This window comes from Rhinichthys klamathensis, unplaced genomic scaffold (genome assembly GCF_029890125.1).
Source record: "Rhinichthys klamathensis goyatoka isolate OS25496 unplaced genomic scaffold, OSU_Roscu_1.1 h1tg000527l_1, whole genome shotgun sequence".
Taxonomy (NCBI): domain Eukaryota; kingdom Metazoa; phylum Chordata; class Actinopteri; order Cypriniformes; family Leuciscidae; genus Rhinichthys; species Rhinichthys klamathensis.
Window position 1 is genome coordinate 945,228 of NW_026607004.1, and position 25,297 is coordinate 970,524.

The 25,297-nt window shown below is 38.0% G+C and overlaps 2 protein-coding genes across 9 annotated transcripts in view; both read left to right on the forward strand.

Annotated features, from left to right (window-relative positions):
• actn4 (actinin, alpha 4) overlaps nt 1-17,411 on the forward strand; it is a 46,890-nt gene extending 29,479 nt beyond the window's left edge. Inside the window, exons 2-22 of one of the 5 annotated variants that reach the window (XM_056238622.1) lie at nt 917-1,031; nt 1,217-1,336; nt 4,449-4,535; nt 4,638-4,725; nt 5,081-5,159; nt 6,136-6,217; nt 7,922-8,007; nt 10,095-10,187; nt 10,409-10,639; nt 10,839-10,986; nt 11,192-11,342; nt 11,418-11,526; nt 11,609-11,749; nt 11,927-12,109; nt 12,223-12,357; nt 12,471-12,650; nt 12,778-12,924; nt 14,018-14,098; nt 14,508-14,573; nt 15,006-15,164; nt 15,242-17,411. In XM_056238622.1, the coding sequence (XP_056094597.1) occupies nt 917-1,031; nt 1,217-1,336; nt 4,449-4,535; nt 4,638-4,725; nt 5,081-5,159; nt 6,136-6,217; nt 7,922-8,007; nt 10,095-10,187; nt 10,409-10,639; nt 10,839-10,986; nt 11,192-11,342; nt 11,418-11,526; nt 11,609-11,749; nt 11,927-12,109; nt 12,223-12,357; nt 12,471-12,650; nt 12,778-12,924; nt 14,018-14,098; nt 14,508-14,573; nt 15,006-15,164; nt 15,242-15,400 (2,640 nt within the window). In that variant the 3' untranslated portion in view covers nt 15,401-17,411. Of the gene's footprint in view, nt 1-916; nt 1,032-1,216; nt 1,337-4,448; nt 4,536-4,637; nt 4,726-5,080; nt 5,160-6,135; nt 6,218-7,921; nt 8,008-8,350; nt 8,437-10,094; nt 10,188-10,408; nt 10,640-10,838; nt 10,987-11,191; nt 11,343-11,417; nt 11,527-11,608; nt 11,750-11,926; nt 12,110-12,222; nt 12,358-12,470; nt 12,651-12,777; nt 12,925-14,017; nt 14,099-14,507; nt 14,574-15,005; nt 15,165-15,241 lie in introns of all 5 variants that reach the window. The other 4 variants (XM_056238621.1, XM_056238620.1, XM_056238619.1 and 1 more) reach the window with 4 other exon arrangements.
• A 655-nt stretch (nt 17,412-18,066) lies between these two features.
• LOC130073173 (SPARC-related modular calcium-binding protein 1-like) overlaps nt 18,067-25,297 on the forward strand; it is a 31,333-nt gene continuing 24,102 nt past the window's right edge. For 3 of the 4 annotated variants that reach the window (XM_056238624.1, XM_056238626.1, XM_056238627.1), the window contains exons 1-4: nt 18,067-18,291; nt 20,225-20,396; nt 20,465-20,583; nt 20,764-20,863. In XM_056238624.1, the coding sequence (XP_056094599.1) occupies nt 18,211-18,291; nt 20,225-20,396; nt 20,465-20,583; nt 20,764-20,863 (472 nt within the window). In that variant the 5' untranslated portion in view covers nt 18,067-18,210. The remainder of the gene's footprint in view (nt 18,292-20,224; nt 20,397-20,464; nt 20,584-20,763; nt 20,864-25,297) is intronic. The other variant, XM_056238625.1, reaches the window with a different exon arrangement.

The following is a 25,297-nucleotide window of genomic DNA, read 5'->3' on the forward strand; positions in this document are numbered from 1 at the left end:
TGCTGCGGATCAAACTGGTATAATCGACTAGTCAGTTAGGGAGTGCATCTCTTGTGATTTTTCTTTTTTTATATATATGCATATATATATTTAATATAGAGTTTTAAAAGGCATTTTTTAGAGCAGTGTTATCTTAGTATTATTTATATACTATTATAATTTTTATTAATATTTTGTTTCGTTTTAAGTTTAGTGTTGGTATAAGTAATTTGGTTGTTTGCTTTAAAAAAAAAAAGCAAAAAATGACAAAAGATATTTCTATTTAGTTTTAAATATTTTTATTTTATTTTAGTATTTAAACTTGTTTTATTTCGGTTAGTTTCCAAGGCAACATTTCTCATTTTTATTAAGTTTCAATCCTTTAAAACTGATATAAAAAATTTTTTAAATCAGTTTTATTAAGTACTTTAATTTAAACTGGTTTTATTTCAGTTGTATTTTTTTATTTTAATTCAAGAATTAGTCATTTTATTATGAGTTTTTTGATATTTCTGTTTAGTTTGCTTTTGTTTGAGTCATTTTAATGTGTGTTTTTTGTTTAATATTTATATTTTATTTTATACTTTCGTGCCTTATTTCAGCTTTTTATTTCAAATAATGGAAAATATATATTTTTAAGTTTTAGTTAACAATAACACTGATTTAGAGGTGCAAATACTGAGATTTTTATTTTATTTTAATTTTGGTAGAATGTCATGTGCTCACTTCAATAAATGTCACCTTTTGTCTGCGTGCTAAGTATGCGATATTTCCGAGTTTTCATACGAACGGTGGTCTTGAATTTCTGTTGATTTTCAAACCGGCTTCCTGAGCAAACATCTTGAGCGTTCCTGCATGCTGCGTTTCCTGTTTCCCGGGCTGTGTGTGACCTTGCTTCCACTTTTTTTTTTCTGACATAATTTCCTGTTTGTTTTAGACCTTCACGGCCTGGTGCAACTCTCACCTGCGAAAGTCGGGAACTCAGATCGAAAACATCGAGGAGGATTTCAGAGATGGACTCAAACTAATGCTGCTCCTAGAGGTCATCGCAGGTCAGTAAGCTTTAATCGTTTGCTTTTGTCTTGTGAGTTTTGGCTGGTCAGTAGTTCATTAAGTCTCATTTGCAACTTTCCAGAGATGTTGAGCTAATGTTTAGCTGAGGAGTGTGTGTGTGTGTGTGTGTGTGCTGATGCGATGGAAAAGAGTGTGAGAACTCATCTGCTGTGTGTTTGTGCAGGGGAGAGATTACCTAAACCTGAAAGAGGAAAGATGAGAGTGCACAAGATCAACAATGTCAACAAAGCGCTGGACTTCATCGCCAGCAAAGGAGTCAAACTGGTGTCCATCGGTGCAGAAGGTACAAACACTTCTCTGTGTATCAGACCGAGTGCTCGCTTTGAAGAAGCGCCTGCCAAGTGAAAATCCCACAGAAGTGCATGTTTGTGTGCGTGTGTGTTCAGGAAATTCTGACCTTTCCGATCCTCCTCCGTCTTGATTCAGCGTCTCTCTCAGAGAGGTGTGTGTTCACACTCGGCACGTTTGGTTGGATTAAAACGAACCCTGGTGCGATTGCTCAGTTAGTGCGATTCATTTGAATAAGTGTGAACGCTGTCATCCGAACCCTGATGCACACCAAACAAGCGGACCGAGACTCATCTATTCTCTAGTGCGGTTCGAATGAAATATGAACGCAACACGGACCAAACATTTACATTACATTTAATCATTTAGCGGACGCTTTTATCCAAAGCGACTTACAAATGAGGAGAGCAATAACTAACAATAGGACAACAGTATGCAAGTGCTGTGACCCTCTCCAGTTTAGTCTAATGTGGTATACATCTATTTTTAATGGATATAGAGAAGAAAAGAAAGTGCTAGTATTAAGGCCATCCTTAAAAATATTCTTGTTTGCCGTAACCCGACCGACCCTGTCAAATTAGGACCGACCCAATTTTTTTTTTTTTTTTTTTTTTTTTAGTCCGACTGACTTGCCGGTTGTAAACTTGCATGAAGACCGACCGATTTTTTTTTTACTCTTCAAACAACTAATACAAATGCAATAAAATAATATACATTTATTATAGTAAGTATTGTGAATATAAATTGCGTAGGCTACGTTCTTTCTTTTGAATAAAAACCGGTGGCGTCATCTATTACACCATTGGTTTACGCATGTCACACTATGGCCTGTGCGTTCGCTTCGTTTCATTCACTGTCAATGGTTCGCGCTCGGTGATGATGGCTGCGGCGCGGCTGCTTGTGAAATACGTCTGTATGAGCCTACATTTAGTCGCTCATTATTCGAAATTCAAATAGGGAATCGATGTTAACGGCCTTTTCTCGGAGCGCGTCGAGCTCGTCACGATATGCCCACCGCGAACGCGCGTCACACAGCAACTACAGGCTCTGACAAACAAACACACATAAGTATGGGAAGCCAAACACACCGAAAGGGGGACGAAACGGCGCGGTGTGTTACAGAGTTCGCGCTGCGCTGACTTGTAATCTGCGTGGCTCAATGGACCGAGACGCGCGAGCGCGACAGACTCGACAGCGCAGGAGAAGTGTTTGCTTGCGCCAGCCAATGGTCAGAGCGGCGGGAACTAATCTCACCAGCGCCGCGCTGACCAATAAAACAGCACATCCCATACCGAAATTTACTAAATTGCACAAAAGAAAATCGACCATTCCATATGTCAGGACTACTTAATCGGCCTATAGTTTCCTACAATGCGCCTAGCCATTTGACCACACTGATTTCCGTTAATAATAGCAGATGTTTATGGGTCAAATCTCTCACTCTCTCCCTGCAACTTTTTGTTACCCTCCTTTCCTGCCCCTAGACCAGAAAGGGGGCTTGTAACAGTATGGGTCAAATGTAAACGAATGGTGCCAAACGCGCTGTTTTATTGGTCGGCGCGGCGCTGGTGAGATTAGTCATTTTAATTTATTTGTTTCCCTCTGAAAATCCACTTTCATTGAAATCTAGTGGCTCCTTTTTTTATTTTTATTTTATTCTGCCTATTTTTTTCCAAATGAATGCAGCTGGAATTAATGCAATAAATATGTTTTTTTTTTTTACAAAGATTTCAAATTGTTTGTGGTCTATAACCTGTATCAGAATGAGGTTCGCAATGGTGCGCCCGAAGGCATTTGGTTGAAGACCCAGTCAGTGACGTCACGATATGCAAATTTGTTTAAATTCATACCGACCTAATCACCATGACCAAAATTATCCTTTTTTTTTACATTGAATCTTGAAAAAAAAAAATATAGACCTACCTACCGACCCTTTTTTTTTTTTTTTTTTTTGCTGTTACTGCAAACCAAAATATTTTTAAGGATGGCCTAATGGATCAAGTGTTGCCGAAAAAGATGCGTCTTCAACCGTTTCTTGAAAATGGCCACAGACTCAGCAAAGACATGTAAACGAACCAAAAACAGGAAGATTATACCCTAAAAAGGACACAATGCTAACTCAGACCTGATTTTCTGATCATAGTTGTGATGTTCGGTACAGGCATCCAGAACCAGGACTCCTCGCAGCAGATCCAGTGTGTGTGTGTGTGTGTGTGACGGAGGGATTCACACACGTTTTGACTCCTTCACACATTTTATAAGCTCTTCACAAGTTCTCAGCTGGTCAAATACTATAATATGCAGTGCCCAGAACACAGAGCCCAGAACACAGCATTGTTTTGGATGTTCAACAAGTTTCGTTGCAAAATATACGTAATAAAAGCTGACATCAGGTTGTGAACGTATCCCTAGGCTATGACTTTAGGTTCGGTATCTTAAAATGCCAATGTGAACGCTAAGCGGACCAGGACTAAATGTTTTTTTTTTTTTTGGTCCGAACCAAACAAACTGATCTACAAGTGTGAAACTGATCTACTGAGTCTGTTTCTAAACGCTGTTTGAGTTATTATAGCGTTTGCAATGAATGTATTGAATAGTTTGTGGTCTTGAATGGTCTCTTCTGCTCACCAAGGTGCATTTATTTGATCAAAATTAGGTAAAACAGTGAAATATTATTACAATTTCAAATAGCTGTTTTCTATTGTAATACAGGTATATTGTAAATTGTCCAGTGATCAAAGCTGGATTTTCAGCATCATTACTCCAGTCTTCAGTGTCACATGATGCTTCAGAAATCACTCTAATATGATGATTTGCTGCTCAATTTCTTATTATCAATGTTGAAAACAGTTGTGCTGCTACAGATTATAGTGCAAATTGTGATGCATTTTCCCCCAGAATTCTTTGAATAGAAAGTTTTTAAGCATTTATATGTAACATAACAAATACATTTAAAGTAAATTATTTTATCATAAAGTCACTTTTGATCAACTTAATGCATCCTTTCTGATTTTTTTTTTTTTAAATAAGACTTTTTAAAGAAATTAATAATGTTTGAATAAAAATTACTCTCAACATCTGACAGTTCTGCGTGTGTGTGTTTGTAGAAATTGTGGATGGAAATGCCAAGATGACTCTAGGAATGATCTGGACCATCATCCTCCGCTTCGCCATCCAGGACATCTCAGTGGAGGGTATAATTTAACCTTCAGATCGCTTTCATCAAACATACTTTGGAGAAGAAAGCCAAACAGACGTGATGAATGTTCAGTAATGGCCTGTTTCTCTCTCTTCAGAAACCTCTGCTAAAGAAGGACTTCTGCTCTGGTGTCAGAGGAAGACGGCTCCTTACAAGAACGTCAACGTTCAGAACTTCCATATCAGGTTCGAAACGCATATTAATGTTGATCTAACCTTTATTTGATTGATCCAAAGATTGTGGTTTTGATTGGTTGATTCATTCAAAAGTGGGTTTTGCATAAAGCAGTGTTATGGATGTATTTGAATAAACAAATAGCTGAAGATGAGCGATAAAAGATCACACTTGAATCTGAAATGTCTCGCTCTCACACTCGCTTTGCAGTCAAAGTTCCTTCAGAGTAGTTTGTTTGTGTAGTTTCGAGTCCAACACTGACATGAATGCAGAGTTTGTGAGCTGTGAGTGCTGCCCTCGTCTGGTCAAAGGAAGGAAATGTGAAGTACTTGTTTCCTTTGACACACTTTTTCTCTTTTTCCACAGCTGGAAGGATGGTCTTGCCTTCAATGCTCTGATCCATAGACACAGGCCAGAGCTCATTGATTATGACAAGCTGAGAAAGGTGGGTCTCTCATGGAAACAAAATGAATTTTCTGCACTGAATTTGGGAGATATTTTGTACAATTCAGCAGATTTGAAATGATTAAACGTGGAGCTGAGAGTAATGCACTCCTATTGCATAGTCAAAAGTAGGATAATAATTAAACTGATAAGCATGATTATTTTGCTCAAACTATAATGGCGATTCTTAATCTTCATTGTTCTTTTTTGAGAAATTTCTTTTTACATTTCATCAGAATTATTGCATTTTCACATCAAGACACAACCAAGTTATATGCAGATAAACTTATATGCAGAGTTTTTCATTTTTATTTTACCTCATCTGGTTTCCTGATTTATTATATTTATCATATACATTAATACACTGTCTATATTATGAAAAGTTGTTAAACCTTAAGAAGCTTCTTTCAAAAATGAAAACAGACCTTATATTAATTCCAGAAATTTCAATTATGTTAATGTTTTTCTATTACAAAAAAAACAACTAAAAAGGCTTTGCATTTTGACAGAGGTTTTGTAAGTATGGCTTATTATCATTAACTAAAACTAGAATTATTTTAAACATTTCTGCTAATTGAAATAAAATAAATTATAAATATTAGTTGACAAACGTAAACTAAATGAAAATGAGAAATATTGCTTTGGCAATAAAGTGAAATAAGTTGAAGTTGAAGCACTAAAGATATTAACTAGAAATAAATAATAACTAAAACAAATTAAACCTAAATAGCAATATTAAAAAAGAAAGAAAGACAAAAGCACATATCTAAATTATTCAAAATTAAACTGAAACATGAAAATTAAAACAATATTAAAATAAAAGCTAAAATAACACTGGTGTAAGTGCATTTATTCAGGAACCACAATAGTCGAATTAGCTTAATTATTTAATGTATGTGTAGAACTTGAATACTGGCCGTTTTGATCCTGTGGTAAATCTGTGGAGATCATGTGACTGTTTTATTGTGTGTTAACAGGACGACCCAGTGACCAATCTGAACAATGCCTTCGAAGTGGCAGAGCGATACCTCGACATCCCCAAGATGTTGGATGCAGAGGGTATAAACTCTTCTTTCCTTTTATCTGTGTGTGTGTGTGTGTGTGTGGGCGCTGCTGTCTGTGCCAGCATGTTTTTGTAGTGCGTAACTGCGTATTGAATATCAGTTGTTATTCATGTGGCTGTCTGAGCCTGTGCATGAAGTCAGTTGTGCAGTGGTGTGTGTGTGTGGGAGAGAGAGTGAATGAGTTGCTCTATTAAAGTTTATGCATGTCAGCACATGCCTTGTATTTCCAGGAGTCTCCGACAGACCGGTCAAACACACACACTTAATGTCTTCTGCAAACAGTGTAACCATGGTTAACATCCCTGAGCATTATGTTGTTTCTCCCTCAAGCATGATCTCTCCAGGATCTCTGATCAACCTGCTGCACCGGAGCGTGTTTTATTGTTATTTATATGTGTGTGTGTGTGTGTGTTGTGTTGTTCTGTAACCCTGAGTCTATGTCTGAATCCCAATTTGCGCACTATCCCTTCTCAATAGATTTAGATGGATGGTATATTCTTTCTGAAGGATTTTTGAAATGCGTGTCTGTACTTCCTTTTTAACTAATATTACCTACAAACAGGGCTTGACATTAACTTGACATTACATTACATGAAATTGGGTTTACAAGAAGACGAGATGATATTTTAAGACTATTTTTAAGAAATCTTCAATTATTGAAATTTTAAAATATCAATTGCGTCTTTTGTTCAGCTTAAAGTCACAAAATACAAACCAGAGCAGGTGCATTTTGAGATGTTCTAAGACTGTCACTAACAATTATTTTGGTAATCGAGTAATCCGACAATTATTTTGACGATTAATTGTTATCGTGACCCAAGTGAACTATAGCCTTTAAAATGACTTAAAATACTTTAACATTAACAATGAGGCAATAATAATTGGTTCAAATAGTCTAAAAAAAGTAATCATTTAGTTTTATTGATCAACACTGTTAAAATACATAATGTAATATAAATTATATGAACATAATCAACTTATGTTAATTATATTATATAAGTATAACAAATGCCTGCAGAGGGCTCATATTTAATAATTGTTATTGGCATTGATTGAAAAAGAGAAATTATTTTGGATGCACCGATATGAATATTTTGTCCGATACCGATAATTCTTTATATCTGAAAGGCGATAACTGATATATTGGCCGATAAATCTAAATCCGAATTTTTATGTAATTTTAGAGAGCCTGATTACAAAAACAAAAGCCTCACCATTAAAAGCCACGTCCCAAGCACACAATTATAATGTTCTCATTATAATTTTATGTAGCCGATATGACAGACTTGCAGCACATGTTGCACTTAACTGTATTTTCCTTTTTTCAGTTATTTCAATCATATTTCAAGCCATTCAAAACCATCATGGCAAACAGTGCGCATAATCCATTATTTATCGGCTTTAATATACTGGCCAAATTTACCTATAGGGCCGATAATTATTAAAAATTAACATATATCGGCAGATACCGATATGGTGGCCTGATATATCGTGCATCCCTAAAATCAGCCCAGCCCTTTCTCAAAAGTATGATCTTGTCCCTCACCAGTGAATTGAGATTCTGCCATTGTTTTTTCCATGACATTGAACGTGTATGAATGCGTGTGTAACCGCTGTTGTCTGCACATGCCTGTGACGAGTGTGCGTTTGAGTCCCGTCTGCCTGTTTGTGCATGTGTATAACTCTCGTTTCCCTTCAGACATTGTGAACACAGCACGTCCAGATGAGAAAGCTATAATGACCTATGTGTCCAGTTTCTACCATGCCTTTTCTGGAGCCCAGAAGGTACACCACGAGCCCGAACCCTTCGCCAGCTCCTCTTTAGCATGGCTTTTCCCACCAGTACTAGAATAACCTGGTGAAGGCACACGTGTGTGTGTGTGTGTGTGTCTTAACCCTTCTTCCTCTGGCCTACAACTCCTTTCTCAACAGCGGATTGGCTTTTTCCTCTCACTTTGCGGGTTGCCCCGGTTATAACGCAGGATTTCAACCCCCATTTCCCTTTCAATAGGGGAGCCCATAAAATGCATAACCATCCCCTCCTCTCCCAGTGGGGACACACAGGCTTTGGGTTGCTTTGCTTCACCGCTGTCTCTTTCTCTCTCTCTTTTCGCTGGCATTGCTATAGATATCGTGGGCACTCTGCGGCCGGATGAGAAGGCTATTATGACCTACGTCTCCTGTTTCTATCACGCCTTCTCAGGTGCTCAGAAGGTGAGAAACCTTTGACCCCTGACTACTGGCCCTGTAGTCTATTCATACCTGGTTTGTTTGAGAGTTTTTCTCGTTTTGGTTCGTGCTATTTTGCTCAAAAACGAATGTGAACAGCAAATGTTCCCCAATATTAGCCAACTGTTTTAGCATCATTGGTTGATAGTGTCATATTAAAATAGCTACTTCAAAATTCTTGTAGTTGCTCTCTTCACAAGAATGTACACAAACATAACCAAGTTGGATGAAGACCAATTTTATTCTTCATTGGCTTGGCATTTGGCATTGAATTGTTCTAGATTAGATGCTTCAAACAAACGGCAGATGGACGCCATGTTTCAATGATCCATTTTATGCCAGTGCATGCATACTTTGAGTCTTAAATGAAGAAGAAATCCAGTCGGCACTTACAGAAATGTCAGATTTATAGCCAATTGATCCTTTGTATTGAAATCTGCGCCAAAAACCAATCCAATTAAACCAGGTGTGAAAGAGACTTGAGTTGAGGCCACTTGCCAGTTTTGATTCATCACAGCTTTGGTCTTCACTATACCCAAATCATTGCCATCACCCCTTTCTATATATGCATTTATTTCTAATGGTTCTTCTGCTATCATTAATACTCTCAATGGGTTAACTGGTCTTTTATAACCTTCTTGGTGAATTTCATTGTTTGATGTTTCATATTTGCACTCAGTGATAAAGATTGTGATACAGTTGAGGACAATGTTGAGTGTCAATATGAAAATAACTTCAATGCAATTGACTATAGTGAATTTCATTAAGCCTACATTTAAAACACTGAGGTTACTGCTTTAATTCTTAGATGTTTTAAGGTTGTTTGTAACGTTTTACATTAGACAGTACTTTTCTGTAATGTTTTGGTGCTGCGCTACAGTAGACATGTGAATCTACTCATTTATTTTTCAATGTGAAGTGAAGCCAGAAACTTCTCATCATAATTGTTTAAATGTGCTTTAGCCTCTTACACAAGCGTTTTGAACACTTTCTGTGTTTCAGCGTTAGTTAATGCTGTAGAGAACCATGAAGAGATCCTCCAGCGGTGGTATAAAAATTGAGAATGCAAATTTGATTTTCCAAATAGCATGTAAATTTTGCAGCTGGACTACACGTTTTCGAAACTAACCAATTTTGGTGTTTGCATGGAAATTAGTATAATACGTAGTTAGCTTCCAAGTGAAGTGTGTAATGTTGATGTTTAACTTCATATTTATTTAATTTGGCTAGTTTTTACGCATGGTACTGTATGTATAGCACATTATTAACTTACAACACTTGGAGTTTTGTGTCATTGTGTGCTCAAAACATCATTTGCGTGTGTTTGAATGTAATTTTAAGCCACCTTTTGCTAAACCCACCAAACCAAAAACCATTAAATATTTGATCGTTTGTTTTCCCCGTGTAAACTAAAGCAGCATCTTGACATTTACAGTTCTAAAAACAGATTTTTCATACTTAACTGAAGTGTACTGTGTATACTGTATCATACTACTTTAAACATATGCTATACACTACTGTATGTATTTGTGTAGTAAACAGTATGCTGTTTTTTTTTTCTTTTTTGAATGTTTGGAAAATTGTGCAAGTCTATAGAAAGATGTCTGATGTAATATTGTTGTAACTGTCCTGTTCTGTGATAGGCTGAGACAGCAGCCAATCGTATCTGTAAGGTATTGGCGGTCAATCAGGAGAATGAGCACCTGATGGAGGACTATGAAAAACTGGCCAGCGATGTGAGTCTAAGTTAATTTAAGTTTGCTGTTTGTGTTATTTAAATAGATGTAATTGTGCAGTGGAACCTGAAGCATGAACATGGCTAATTGAGCCTCTATAAACCTATTTCTACACAAACTAACTAGAGTGTTTTACACTGTTAAAAAGGGGGACAATGTTTCCTATTGAACCTCTATTCATTTACACTTACTTTCTTGCTGCATGCTTTTTATCCCTATAGCTGTTGGAGTGGATTCGTAGGACAATCCCATGGTTGGAAAATCGTGCTCCAGAGAAAACCATGACAGAAATGCAGCAGAAATTGGAAGATTTCCGCGATTACCGTCGGGTTCACAAACCACCCAAAGTTCAGGAGAAGTGTCAGCTAGAGATCAACTTCAACACGTTGCAGACCAAACTCCGTCTGAGCAACCGACCAGCCTTTATGCCATCTGAGGGACGCATGGTGTCGGTAAGAAACATGTATAATACATGCACAATTCAGTTTATAAGTACAAAAAAAAAACCTTTCGCTGTGTCACTAAGATTAAAACTTATGACACAAACTCTTCTAATCAAACATTGTAATATTAATTGTTGTTGGGTTTCAGATTGAAACCATTGGTTTAATTCTGAAAGGCATTTGGCTGATAAGTATTATTTCTCTTTAGGATATTAATGGTGCATGGCATAAACTGGAAGGGGCAGAGAAAGGCTATGAGGAGTGGCTACTGAATGAGATCCGTCGTTTGGAAAGACTTGACCATCTTGCAGAAAAGTTCCGTCAGAAAGCAGCCATCCATGAGAGCTGGACAGATGGTATTGATATAGAAACTACACTTGAACTTGCTGATGCTTTTGGCAATTATACACACAAATTGCTCTCAATAGACAGTGAGAGCCAAGGCTCCTCCTCCATAACTCTTTCCATTATTTCTGGAAGTGTTTTTGATTGCAGAAGTCTTAAACATCATGCTTGTGATCTGAAAACTAGACCGATCTAAATAGATCTGTTTGTTTGTAGGTAAGGAGGCCATGCTAACACAGAAGGATTATGAGACCGCAACACTGTCTGAGATCAAAGCTCTCCTGAAGAAGCATGAGGCATTCGAAAGTGACCTTGCTGCCCACCAGGACAGAGTGGAGCAGATTGCCGCCATTGCACAAGAACTCAAGTGAGGAAACAACAAAAATAGTAGGGGATGAAAGTTTAATGGAGTGTTAGTGTTTAAACTGTTTCTGTATTATAGTGAGCTAGACTACTACGACTCCCCAAGCGTTAATGCACGCTGTCAGAAGATCTGTGAGCAATGGGATGCTCTGGGTTCCCTCACACAGAACCGCAGAGAGTCTCTCGAGGTACACATGCTTTCTTGGAGAGACACTTTCTGGCTTATTTATATATTTTATCATGCTGACTGTGTGTGTATCTGGTCTGCAGAGAACAGAGAAACAGCTGGAGTCTATTGATGAGCTCTACCTGGAGTACGCCAAGAGAGCAGCGCCATTCAACAACTGGATGGAGGGAGCCATGGAGGACCTTCAGGACATGTTCATTGTACACAACATAGAGGAGATCCAGGTACTGTAACATGTTTTGTTCGTAATATTTCGTCAGAATGAAATGACTTGCTCTTGACTTGTAAACATGACTTGTTTTTTTATTGCTGGTATCTTTGAATAGTTATAAGGGAATAATACAATGCTGGATGTGAGAATCCTTTCCCTAACTATTTTTTCACCCTTTATCTTTATGTAGGGACTTATAACTGCTCATGAGCAGTTCAAATCAACTCTTCCAGAGGCAAACAAAGAGCGGGAATCTATCCAGGCCATCCAGGCTGAAGTTCAGAAAATCGCACAGTACAATGGCATCAAACTGGCTGGAAACAATCCTTACACCTCCATCACCCCTCAGAGCATTGATAAGAAGTGGGAGAAGGTTAGATATTTTTGTATCGGTGAATAAGAAATTTGTCGCTTCAAGATCTATGGGTGTGGTTTTAGTATCAGTTGAGATTGCAACGATTGACGTTATCTCCCATCAATGTACAGGTGCAGCAACTGGTTCCACAGCGTGATCAGGCTCTTCAGGAAGAACTCGCACGTCAGCAGTCTAATGACCATCTCAGACGCCAGTTTGCCAACCAGGCCAACATGATTGGACCATGGATCCAAAATAAGATGGAGGTATAGTCACCTCCATTTCTTAATTTTCTGTATTATTTCTTTGGTCTTCTTTCTTGGTGAAGAAGAAAAATACTGAATGATTCATCTGTGTCTCCATGGAATGATGTTTGTAGGAGATTGGGCGGATATCAATTGAGATGAATGGAACGCTGGAAGATCAGCTGACCCACCTTCGTCAGTATGAGCAGAGCATCATCGAATACAAACCCAACATCGACCAACTGGAGGGAGACCATCAGCTCATTCAGGAAGCACTTATATTTGACAACAAATACACTTCTTACACTATGGAGGTATGCATGTGCAAATATTTAAATTAATCATGTATGCTGTGTTTCTCTGTTGGTGTTTGGCTTGTTTGGCCATTCACACCAGTCTAGTTTCTTGATTGTTTATCAATTGCCTTTTTCTTCTTTAAAGCACCTTCGTGTTGGTTGGGAGCAACTCCTTACTACAATTGCCCGCACCATTAATGAGATCGAGAACCAGATTCTGACTCGTGATGCTAAAGGCATTAGCCAGGAACAGCTGCACGAGTACCGCACGTCTTTCAATCACTTTGACAAGGTCAGGAACTCCTTTGCATGTTTGTCAGTGTGTGAGATGGACTTAGTTACTAAATTAAGGTTAAAGAATAAGTATTTATTAGACGGTGAATGTTAATCAAGGTCAGTGTATTAAAGGCATAGCTCACTCCAAAACAAAAACAAAAAAATTTCAACGAAAGCATTGTACTGTGGAACGAAAGCAACTTGCCATGTCAGGACTGGTTATGAGACATAAAAACCAATCGCGTTTGTGCATCACTTGTCAAACCTGACAAGATGCGTCTTTATTCTCAAAGATTGTAAATGAGAATTGAGAGGCTAACATTTTGTTTTCTACAGAACAAAGAAAGTCATATGTTTTGACAAGATGGTGATCATTTTGAGTGAAATATTCCTTTAATATTCATAGGGCTTGTGCTTTAGTATGCATAGTGCTTGTGTTTATGCAACTGTGTTAGCAAAAAGATCTTAGCACCAGGCCATTAAAAATGCACACGAGATAGCAGAGGATTACAGTGTCCATATAAAGAAGAATATGGAAGATTTAGTATATGCTGCTTATGTCAAGGCTGTGTTTAATTTCAGGGTGATTGATGCATGATAAAAATAGACCTCAGTTTAAAGTTTTGGTTGGACTTGTTTTAATATATGCTCCATTTTCTCCACTCATTCTGGCACTAATGGGAGGGAAAACATCTTAAATACACTGTGCGTCAAACACCTCTGACCTGAAGTGTGCCACCTGTAGCCAATATGTAAATATAGTCTAGTGGATTTGAAGCAATGAGGGTTTTTTTATGCTAGAGTGGAGACATTTAGCCAAGGTAAAGGAGAAAACTGATATAGTGCTTTCATAATGGCTCTTTAACATCACAAGCTGAATGTCCTGTGTTACATTCACTCACTGTCACAAGTATGTTTTCATTAGTCATGTGATTTGTTTACCATTAGCCCATGTGTCTGACATCCACATGTTTTGTCTCCATCTTTTTTTGTCATGCCACTGCCTCCATCCCACACATGCTGTCATTGTGAATCGGTATCATCAATCCTCATCTGCATGTTCTGATTGGTCCATCCACTGTGGCCCCTTGCGTGATTGGCTACCACAGGACCACAGTGGTGTCTTACAGGCGGAGGAGTTCAAGGCTTGTTTGATCAGTCTGGGTTACGACGTAGAAACCGACAAACAGGTATGAGCACAGCAAGAGAAGAAAGAGTTCTGATTGCTGCCATCTGTGTGTGTATTTGCGCCGCGCCACTCATTTATTCCATCACTCACTAACTCCCTCACTCACCTGTTGTGCTGCTGCTTGAAAAGATGCCCTCTGTAGGTCATCTAAGGTCTTTGCTTTTATTTTATTTTTAATGTTTCTCACTGCTTCCTCTTTGTTTTCTTCTGTTTTCTTTTTTTACTTGTCCTTGCCATACTTCCCCTCCATCTCTTACCCGTCTTCTCTACAAACTCACTCTGATTTCTCTATCAAACCCTCTGTTACCTTCGCGTTTGTTTGTGTACAACCTCTTCATCTCCCCAAATTCTCTGCTTTCCACATGCTTCCTTTCTGTTTCTTTTCTCATCCTTCCCTTTGCGAACTGTAGAAGCGCACGGGGATAATGGACAGCGACGATTTCCGCGCACTGCTCATTTCCACTGGGAACAGCCTGGTACTGCTATCTCCTTTCTCAATCTGTTTCTCCTGAAGTCCTGCTTTTGCTTGCTGTTAAAAATGTATCTGTTTTGTCTGGTATCATTGGTTACTTTTGATGTTTTACCTATGTTTTGAGTTAAGATCCGTAAAAGAAAAAGTGATTATTGAATAGATTCTAATAGACCAAGGCTGATGTAATATTTAGCTTGACACAAATGAAAATGGGGACAAAGTAAATTCAGTGTTCAATGGGTTGTACTGCTATATGCTTTGGTGTTAAAAATGTAGTTGACACAACACTAAAAGAAGTCTTAAATCAACGCATTGAACCGACTGTACTTCTATGTCTCACATCTTCATTTTCATTTGCTTCAACTTAAAAACTTTACTCAAGGTCAGGACTCTCCTCCTGGTTTATCTGGGTTAATCTCTAGCCTCTGTTCCTCAGGGTGAAGCTGAATTTGCTCGCATTATGGGCATTGTTGACCCCAACAACAGTGGAGCAGTGACCTTCCAGGCCTTCATCGACTTCATGTCAAGGGAAACAACCGACACAGACACCGCAGACCAGGTCATCGCCTCGTTTAAGATCCTAGCCGGAGACAAGGTAAGAATTTCAGCGTGTCCAAAGTTTTTGTTGTATGCGACTTCAACATATCTAACCCCGTCTCTTCTTCTTTTCAGAACTTCATCACTGCTGAGGAGTTGAGGCGTGAGCTTCCTCCTGACCAGGCGGAGTATTGCATTGCCCGAATGGCACCGTACGCCGGCCCTGACGCAGTGCCGGGTGCTCTTGACTACATGTCCTTCTCCACCGCCCTGTACGGGGAGAGCGACCTCTAAGCACCAACTCCAGAACTCCAGAGCAGCTCTCTCTCCTGCATTAGTGCTGATCTTCCCACAGACTAGATAGATGAGAGCGCTGGATGGGGCCGCATCTGTCTTTCTCTCAACCATCCAGTCCTTAAAGAGATCAGTGCTCCTGAGGAAGATATTTAAGAGTGTTGGAAACGGGACTTCATAGCACACCTGATGGGGAGGGGGTGGGATGGATGTTTGGGGGAAGGGGGTTACCATGGCATTATGGGAAGAGCGAATAACTGTTGATGAAGCTTGCCACGCATTGAGGGATGACCTTTTGATTCTGTGTAAAACATGTCAGTCTTGGAGAGCTTAAGGAAAGTTGTAGGATAGAAGGAAAGAAGTTTAAGATGCAGGTTCAGTGTCAAGGGAAGAAAGGTTGTGTGGCTTTGGACTGTAGCTACAGCTCAGGTTCTTTAATCTTCTTCCGTTTCCTCTTAAAATCACATGTATACAATGAAAGGACTGAATGTTTTTCCAGCTTGCAAGTGATTTCTCACCAGCAGTAACCTGTAAAGACAGTTAATGTTAAGCCTTTGGGTTAATTAAATGAGAAAAATATTAATTAAAACTATTAGTTTGTTCTGGAATGGAACTAAAAAGAGCTTAAAGAATCCGCTCTGGCTTCAGTCTATTCCTAGACACTTAACCTGCACCCTCTACCCCGGTGGGAAGGGCACAAGCTTTTTCAGTTAACATGCTATTTTTCTTTGTTTTAAGTTTGTTGTTTTCTTGCTAGAGTTGGTGGGGTGGGAGGTTTGGTTTGGGGTTGGAATATGTTATTTGGCATATAGTGAGGCTGTATATCGTAGGAAAATGGACAGAATGACTCAAGTGTATTGTTAGGGAATTTGTGACATGCCCTCTTAACCCATTTTGCTGGATCGATGGAACTCTTTAAAAATCTAACCTCAGCTTATTCCTCCCATTTTATTTCTCTCCTCTCCAGCAATTTTGAGTTGGTGGGATTCTACGCTGTACATACTTATTTTCCAGTACACAGAATTGCCGGAATACCATGGGGCAGTCACACTGCACTTCAGGTCCTAAGCAAAGATTATAAAATGAGCAGTTTCACCCCTGCAGAGTACTGTAAGCAGGTTTGAGTAGCTGCAGGTCTGTGCTTTTTTTTTTTTGAGGGGTTGAAGAATCAATTCACAAAAAATACCCAGTCCCTTCCACCAATTAACTATACAGCGTTCTCTTATTGACTCCCAGTCTCAAATAGACATGTTCCTTAAGGATTTATTAACTGTAACTAATGTCCATCTGGCATCTATCTCTAATTGTTTTTCAAATATTACTGAATGTCCATGTAAGAGCTTCAGTAGTGATGTGACCAGCATAGCCTCGTAGTGACCTCTCCACTAGAGCCTATGACTACACAGCTGCTGAATCAACAGTCGAAAGGAGAATTATATATAGTCAGAAATAAGTACAAATGTGCCTGGTAGTTGCAGGTTGCTCTTTCTCCCACTCATTTTTTCTTTTCTTTTGTTGTACACTAGTTTTTCTCTTTCTACAGGGAGGGGCAGGGACCCAATTTACAGCTCTGGAGGTTGAGGGGAAGGAGTGGTAGAGCTGAAGTCTTAATGAACATTCCATTATGTCTTAATTAAAATTAAATTACTGTCTAACAAATCTATGCAATCATGTATCCAATACCAACCATGCTCTCTGTAAGGAATGGCGGGGGTGATTTGCAATCGAAAGTGTTGAATTCAAGTGAGAACAAATTAAGGGTAGAGGGAGGGAATAGGGTTGGGTTGATGGGCTTCAGAAGATTTGAACAGACTTGGACCAAAAGCCTGCTCTTACATCTGCAAAGTTGAATAAAAGCATTTGGAATTCTGATTTTTTTTTCTTTTGTACTCTTTAATATCAAACGTTATCTGCTGTACTGGAAATTAGCAAAAACTGCTTTCTGTCTCAGATGAACAGTGAATTTCACATGCACACATAAAGTTTCCTTATAAAATATTACCACTTTGAATTATTTGTCTGTGTCCCTGCTTGCTTGAGATTTCCTCCCACTAAAGCTTACATTTTCGACTTGACTGATAAATTATAGTGTGTTCTAGCTTCAACAGGCTGCAAGTTCTATCAAAATTGGTGACAAAATATGTATTAGCAATGAGTCTTTTACACTATGGTTGATCCTTGCAGTGACAAACAGGGTTGGTGTATTACCTACCATAACTGTTTCTCCCTCATAAAACAACAGGAATTTTCAGTAGTAATCTGCATTATGCCTCAAAAGTGGATGGAGCTTAATTTGTAGGGTAAACATTATTTTAAGAAAGCTCATTAATAGCCAAATACTGTATGTGCTATGAATAAACTTTTATAAAAAATAAAAACAGCCGCTCTATTAAATAGTCTAGACAGACATGGACTCAAAGAATACAACCAATAGAGAGCTAACTTACCATCCTCCTTGCTTGCCGTCCTGAGGAGGAGTTCCTGTGTGAAAATGTGAAGTCGGTACAGTAGTATGTGTCCAGTTCTTCAAATAACATGAGTGAAAGAAGATGTAACGGTTTTAATGTGTTAAAGCTTATATTATTTTTCTTTTTATCGTCTGTCTGTTGGTTGTCGGCGTAGAAAAAAACCTTTTGATTGAGAGCGAACCGTCAGGCTTATGACAACCTGAGTAAGCGCGGGATTTTTCTTTCTTCAACCTCTGTATCCTGGCCGTTACTCTGGCGAGGACGCGCGCCTTGTGTTTAAATTCACACGCAGGCGGGAAGAACGCGACCGACCGTAGAACGTGGGCTGTTGTGGCGGGAACCATGCTGGCGTTGACGTTCACCTGCCGCGTACTTCTCATCTTTCTATTGTCAAATTCGGTAAAGATGACGGACGAAAATCAGGTAAATCACGACTGGAGGCGAAAATAATTCCGGATTTCAGCTTGAATGTAAAATGTATAGTTGTGTGAATACATTTTTACAGATGCAAGCTGATTTTTGAGAAATCTGCTGAAAAAGTAAGATTTTATATTTAGTAATTGTTGCAGAAAATTAAAGATAATTAAATTATGTGATGTAATGGAGGACTTGTCACACTGTTTTAAAATATCAACTCTTAAAAAGTCACAAAGTTAAAATATTTAACATGCCCCAGTGAAGTAAAAAGGGTTTGGTGGATGGATTTCTGTGGATAGTATTGCTTTGTGTCATACATTTCCATGTCAAAACATACACCTGTTGACCTGCAAAAATGCCACCTGGAAATGTGAAATGCCTGAGCACAAGCCACATAAATCTGAACAGGCTGAAAGAGTTTTTGTCTGAAAGGTACACAATAATACAGAATGTTTACTCTTTAAAATAGCTCAATCCTCAAAAGGGTCACATGTTATAGAAGGACAAAAAATTTGGCATTACATTTAAAATATGCACACCTGTCAGCAAAGTGGCACCACATCTCTCATTCATTACTAAACCAACCACCTGAGGCCACTAAGACTGCGTATTTATTTTCATTCACAGTTATAAAATTGTTAGACATGCCTCATGTCCACAGTGCTGCCTTGTTCTCCAACAGAGACATGGTTGACTTTACTCGCTCCGGCTGTTTGTTACTGCACTCTTGGCAGGAGCCGGTTTAAGCACAACTGTATTCATGTCACTTTTAATGTTTTTTTTTTTATTTTCTGTTGCGTTTTGAAACTGGACTGTGAAGGCGTGGAAAGCTTCCATCCTGATGACTTTGGCAAATCAAGATCAGTAACAGCTTAAGGAAATTCATAAGAGTCCAAAAATGAAGTATTACTTTAATACCCTGACTTACTCTGTGTGAAATATTAGAAGAATTTATAATATTCTTGCAGTTGAGACCTAAAAAGTGGTCCTTCCAACAACTCTATAACTAATAATCATGCAGTGCAAGACAACAACAATTAGGGGAAATAGACATTTTAATTAACCAATCATGTATCTAAAATATAAATCTGATGGGTCATGTAGGTACTTGCCCTTTTATACATAAATTATTACACTTTTTACAAGGGATATTTAATAAATATTATTTTTATTACAGCATGTTGTGTAATATATTTTCTTTTTAAAAAACTGGTGAAGGTTTTCATGGTTTCTCAGTAATGATTTTGTTACATACTGTATATTTGCAAGTCATTTTGCAAGCTCTCTCTCTCTCTCTCTCTCTGGCTTCATTAATGGACAGACTGCTCTATTCTATTCATGGATTGAGTAAACACTGCCACAGATGTTTAGGATATTCATGGGTAAATGGAATCTCTATCGCTATTGTTTTGCAACTTTTTTGCCTTTTTCCCACATTACATCTCTATGTACATAACATTTTTTTAATCTGTCATAGAAAGATTGTTACTGCTGTAATTGAAAAAAGACCATGCTCTGATATTTTCTTCTTCCAATATTAATCAATTTAAACTTGAGCTTGCTTTTTTAACCAAACTTTTATTTTCCTACGTCAGAAGATACCAAATCCAAATGCAGGAGAATGTAATTTTTTAATATTTTATTTTGGGGCTATTCAAAATATAAATATGCACTCTGTTTGCTTGCTTCAAACAAGATAATCTGCCCTTTAAGGGAGTGCAAAAATATAAATCTTTCATTAGTGTGTCTAAAGTGTCTTGCATCACCTTACGCATCATGGGACCTCCAGCGTTTTCACGACAGTAGACGGCTGTTCCTCGGCCAGACACCATGTTTCCCTTTTTTTCTGCCCATTTTGAGAGCTTTTACACAGACTAGCCTTTCACATTCAGCCAGATGCAAAAAAAAAACCTGACCCCCTCCCATTCTCTAATTATAGTTGCTGGTGTTGGACAAGCAGTGGCCTCGAGTGTGTGTGCTGGACTGTGCTAGAGGGCGCCGTCAAGCAGTGTGTGGCAGCAACGGACGAATGTATAAATCTCTGTGTTCTTTTCAACGTGCCCAGTGCATTAACAGCCAGCTGAGGATGGACACACTGTCAACATGCACAGGTAAAGCACCAGATTCAGAGTTTCTGATCTCAATGGATGATGTCTTGAAAGTGTTTTGTGTTTGCCAGCAGATGCGTTGAGCTCTAAATGTCAGCTGGCTCGTTCTCAAGCTCTGCGGGCCAGTGCTCGTTCGGATTCCTTGGCCATCTTTATCCCAATATGCGACGCCGACGGATCTTATGCTGAGGTATTGTGATGCTAAAGTCCAACAACTAAATTCAGAGTTGATATTCATAGCTGCATTCATAATCTCAAAAGAAACGTAAGTGATTGGTTCGTTTGGAGGCATTGTTGTTCATTTTGCTGGCATTTTTGCCTCAATCAGTTTCCATCCCCTGCATGAGCTCTCGTGACCTTTGACCTGTAGGTGCAGTGTCACACTCAGACAGGTTTTTGCTGGTGCTCCAGCGCTGATGGGATGCCTGTGAGCGGAAGCTCTGTCCTACACCTGCGGCCCAACTGCACAGGTGAGTTCTGTTTGTGAGACCAATGAACTAGTGACACAGACCACTGTTATTTTAGTATCATTCGTTTTATGTGAATTTTGGGATATCCCATCAAAAACAAAGGATGGAAATGCCAAGATGTGATAAAAAAAACGTATGCGCTCAATTGAGTCGGTTAATGTTTTTATCCGATTAGAAGACGTGCATAAACTACGATGGAAGCACAATTATCGAATAAATCCCTCAATGCACAAAACAAAGTCATGTGACATTTTCTTGTAATAACGAGATATGTTTTTCTTGTTAAAACAACATATTTTCTCGTAATAACGAGATATGTCATTAAAACAGCATATTTTTCTCGTTAAAACAACATATTTTCTCGTTATTACAAGAAAATGTCATTTTAATAATAAAATATTGTGTTTTAACAACATTATCTCGTTATTACAACATAATTGAGTGGAAAAATAATATGTATGTGGCAGCAATTCGCCACCGTATTTTAGTACTTCAACTTAAGCTAAATGAAAATAAGAAATGTTGCCTTGGCAACTAGCTGAAACAAAATAATTTTTTTTAGTTAATTTTTTTTAGTTAATTTTTTATTTCTTTTTTTTTTTTTTTTTTAGCTAACAATAATAACCCTGATACAGACACTGCAAATTGTGCCTTAGTTTGGGATTTTGGGGTGAAAACATTTCTAGAAACATCAGAGAAGCGTAAGTTTTGTATGGTTAACTCTCTGGGGTCGGCGGTCTCGCCGGCGATACCAGCTCACTTTTTTCCTTATCAGTGCAAAAGAGACTCAAATTACTCTGTTAATTTTGATCTTACATATAAGTGTTGTACATCATTAGATCCTGTTAAGTTTCTATTTTTTTTGTGGATACTCACAATAAAAACAAAGTGTTGTGCTTTTCACCAAATAAAGAAAAACAAACATGATGCGAGTTCTGCGTTCTCTCTGTCAGTGAAGTCCATTCTGAAACGCGTCCTAAGATTAACTGTAACTCCGCGATTACTTGTCACACAGGCACGAGAGGTTTTTCTTTATGAAGCTTAAATTCTCTTCTTTTAAATGAAGTAATTTATATAAAAAACAAATATTCTCAGTTTATGCAATCTGTATGAAAAGAGAGTGCTGTCAGTATTTTTTCCCCCAGCTCATTACACTTCATTACGCGTTAATCTGACACGCCCACGGAGGACGCGCGCTATTCAAACGCAAATGTGAGGCAAGCCATGACAATGCCCACATCAGCCGTTCCACCGCGGCGGTAAAATGTGTGGTGTATTTGCTGCCTTTTACCGCTAAGAGGCGCTACAATCATAGACTCTGAAAAGTGTTCGTTTATTCCGGTTTATTCTCTCTAATGTGTAATCTGCTGCCGCACCGAAGAATTCAACAAGTGAAACGTAGTTAAAATAATTCATAATCACAATACTGAAATTAGGCTACTGAAATGTAATTGAATAAATAATGAAAACATTTCAACATAAAACATTGCAATAAAATCATTTAGGCTACATGAATGAGGCTTTACAACATTAACAGCGTACAGAAGACAGCTCAGTGATCAACGCAACGACACGAGCTTCGAGGAGCTTCAACAGACCCGAGATCGAATCTCAATGTAGCATACATGTTGTTAACCGATGTTGTCCTACGTTTATATTTTACCACCTTGATGCTTAAATAGGTAACTATTTATATCTGTTTACTTATTTAAAGTCAAGAGTTTTGTTTGATTATCATTACAACATAAATTTGCTACATTCCTGTAGAACCGCAGCCGCTGCACAAACGACAAAAACTGATGAAGATTGTCAGCCGATCAGAAAATGAAAATGAAGAAGCTCGTCTTTAGTCTGCTAAATTATTGTGTAATGTAAAAGAACACTAAAATTACTTAAGTTTGAAACCAAGTTCGAACATTTCAAGGTTTAAATTGTTTAATTTAAAACAGGGTTGCATCTTGTTTAGAGTTTATTTCTTTTGCGATGCAAAATAAGAAACACTAGGCTAATCTTATTCTTGCGACATTTTAAATTTGTATTGCCAAAGAAAATACAGCTAAATTAAACAATTAAAACAGTAGGCCTACAAAACGAAAATTGTCCAAAGAAACATAATTAAATTAAAAACATGCGTTTCTCTTTGCCTCTCTCGCGCTGGATCTCTTTTTAACAAGTTTATTTAGTCTCCCTCGCTGCCCGCGCCGGGTCTGTCTCGAAATTAATCATTTCAGGGTAAAAACACATCATACAGCTGATAATACTGTATATGTCGCTGCGTGTCAGCCATACAAATCACGAAAAATTTATTTAACCTTTAATTGTTGCTTCAAAGGCACAGCATGCCTTGTTGAATTCACCTTACAATAACTTCAATTGAAATTTTGTGTGAAAAAAACTTTAAATAGGCTACAATAAATAAACTACAATATTTATAATTTAATAAGATATGGGGCCTACATTTGGACACAGATTTATCCTTACAATAATTTTGCCTGCTCATCAGGCTGGCTATCCGACACTCTCCATATGAAAGAGGAACATTAACACCTTTGTCCAGCAATGTCCCTCCAACCCCCCACAGGCTATCGGAGTCTGAGGCTGACTTTACACAAAGAGAAGTCGCAATTCACACTTAAATCGCCATTCTAGACAGTGTTGATAATGAAGGAATTAAATGATTTAAGTTACATGTAGCCTAGTGATATTTCTGTCATAAAAGTTTATTACTAAATATTTCATTATTTCAATAATTGATGAAATAAAACTGGTTTGGGGCAGCTTTTTCCAAGCAAAACTAAATATAATCTGAAAAAACGCTTGTTAATTTGTTGTCATGAACAAAATGTTCAACTTAATATTAAAGTCTACAGGGATCTTTGGATCCTTACAACCAGGCATGCAATTTGTGAATTAAGTTTTTATTTTATTTTGTATTATTCAAATAAATATCGAAACACGGTGCTTCGTGGTAATGCTGCTAAATTAAATAACATTTATAGAATAATTATGAACTTAAATGAAACAATATCGCAACATTTCGACAAATACATTATTATGTTTTTACATTTTAATTCAGGGCGATTTAGCCTACATTTAATTAGAGCGAGATTTTCACCCATGTCTTGTCATTTTCTCATTGGGAAGCGCATGTTTGAGTAGCCTAGATCCTCTGTACCTCTCGTTTTCATATGGATTAGCCTACATAATCAGATAACATTTATTAGCCTAAATATTTAGACATTTAAAGGCTTTAGACATAGCCGATTTCTTATCGTGACTGAGCTGAAGTGGCTTTCGGTTCATTTTTGTGATGCGCAGTTCCCGGAGACAGAGGACAGATATACTGTTTTTGTCGTTAGCCTAATATGAATACAAGTTTACAGTTTTGAACGATGTAAGCTACTCTACTCTTATCTGTATGACCTAAAAATTACGGAGTCGCCTATTAAGTTATTTTAGCTGTAATAATGAGATAAATAAATTAATCTAAATGAACGCTCCGCCGCGTTTGTCGAACACTAACTCACGATGCCAGAATAAAACCCGACTTTAGAAAAATGCATAGGGTCACTCGGCGTGGTGTGCCAAAACACTTAATTATAAACTTCAATATTTCATTCAAAATAATCTCAACACGCTTTGTGAAATTTTGAAAAGCCGTGCATGCATTAAGGCCACTGGAACTAATGAACAACTGAAACGCTGGTTTTGATTTTATTGTTTTTCGTTTAAACGTGCCTGTTGCATATCTCTATTTTATATTTGATATTGGTGAAGTAGCCTATAGCATTGATTAGCTGTGGAGGGAGGGGTGTGGGGATTAAAATAATTAATAACTAATTCGCGGTATAACTAGTCGATCACGAGTGGCTCAACAGGTAGATCTATAGATAAACTATATCTTTCAGGAATTTGACCGACCGGGTTGACACTTCAGCGTGAGAAATCGGGGGTGTGGCGTGAGAGCCTGGAATAAATAAATAAAAAATATATATAGCCTATATAAAACAAAACTGTATGGTGTAACAGAGTTTTAGAGCTAGACAAATCTCTCTGCAATAATAAATATAAAATATACAGCAGACTATGTTTGTGCGGGATTTAAACCTGTGTCATCTTGATGATGAACCGTCAGTTCTACCGCTCGGCTATGAATTTTGTTACTGAGAAATAACCAAACGTTTGATTCTCACATGAGCGAGAAAACGTTTTGTCTTTAGCCTGTGAGTGTAGGCCTACTTTAGCCTTTTACAGTTTTAAAAGATTATATCTTATCTGTATGACCAACAATTTGTTGTAGGCTTATTTGGAAATTACCATAACTTGTAGTATTTCATCCTTAGGCTACTGTTAATAGACATTAGCCCCACTTACGTTTTGCTAAATATCCCTTTGCGCCACCTGGCGGTCATTTCGCGTACGACTTTGAAATGC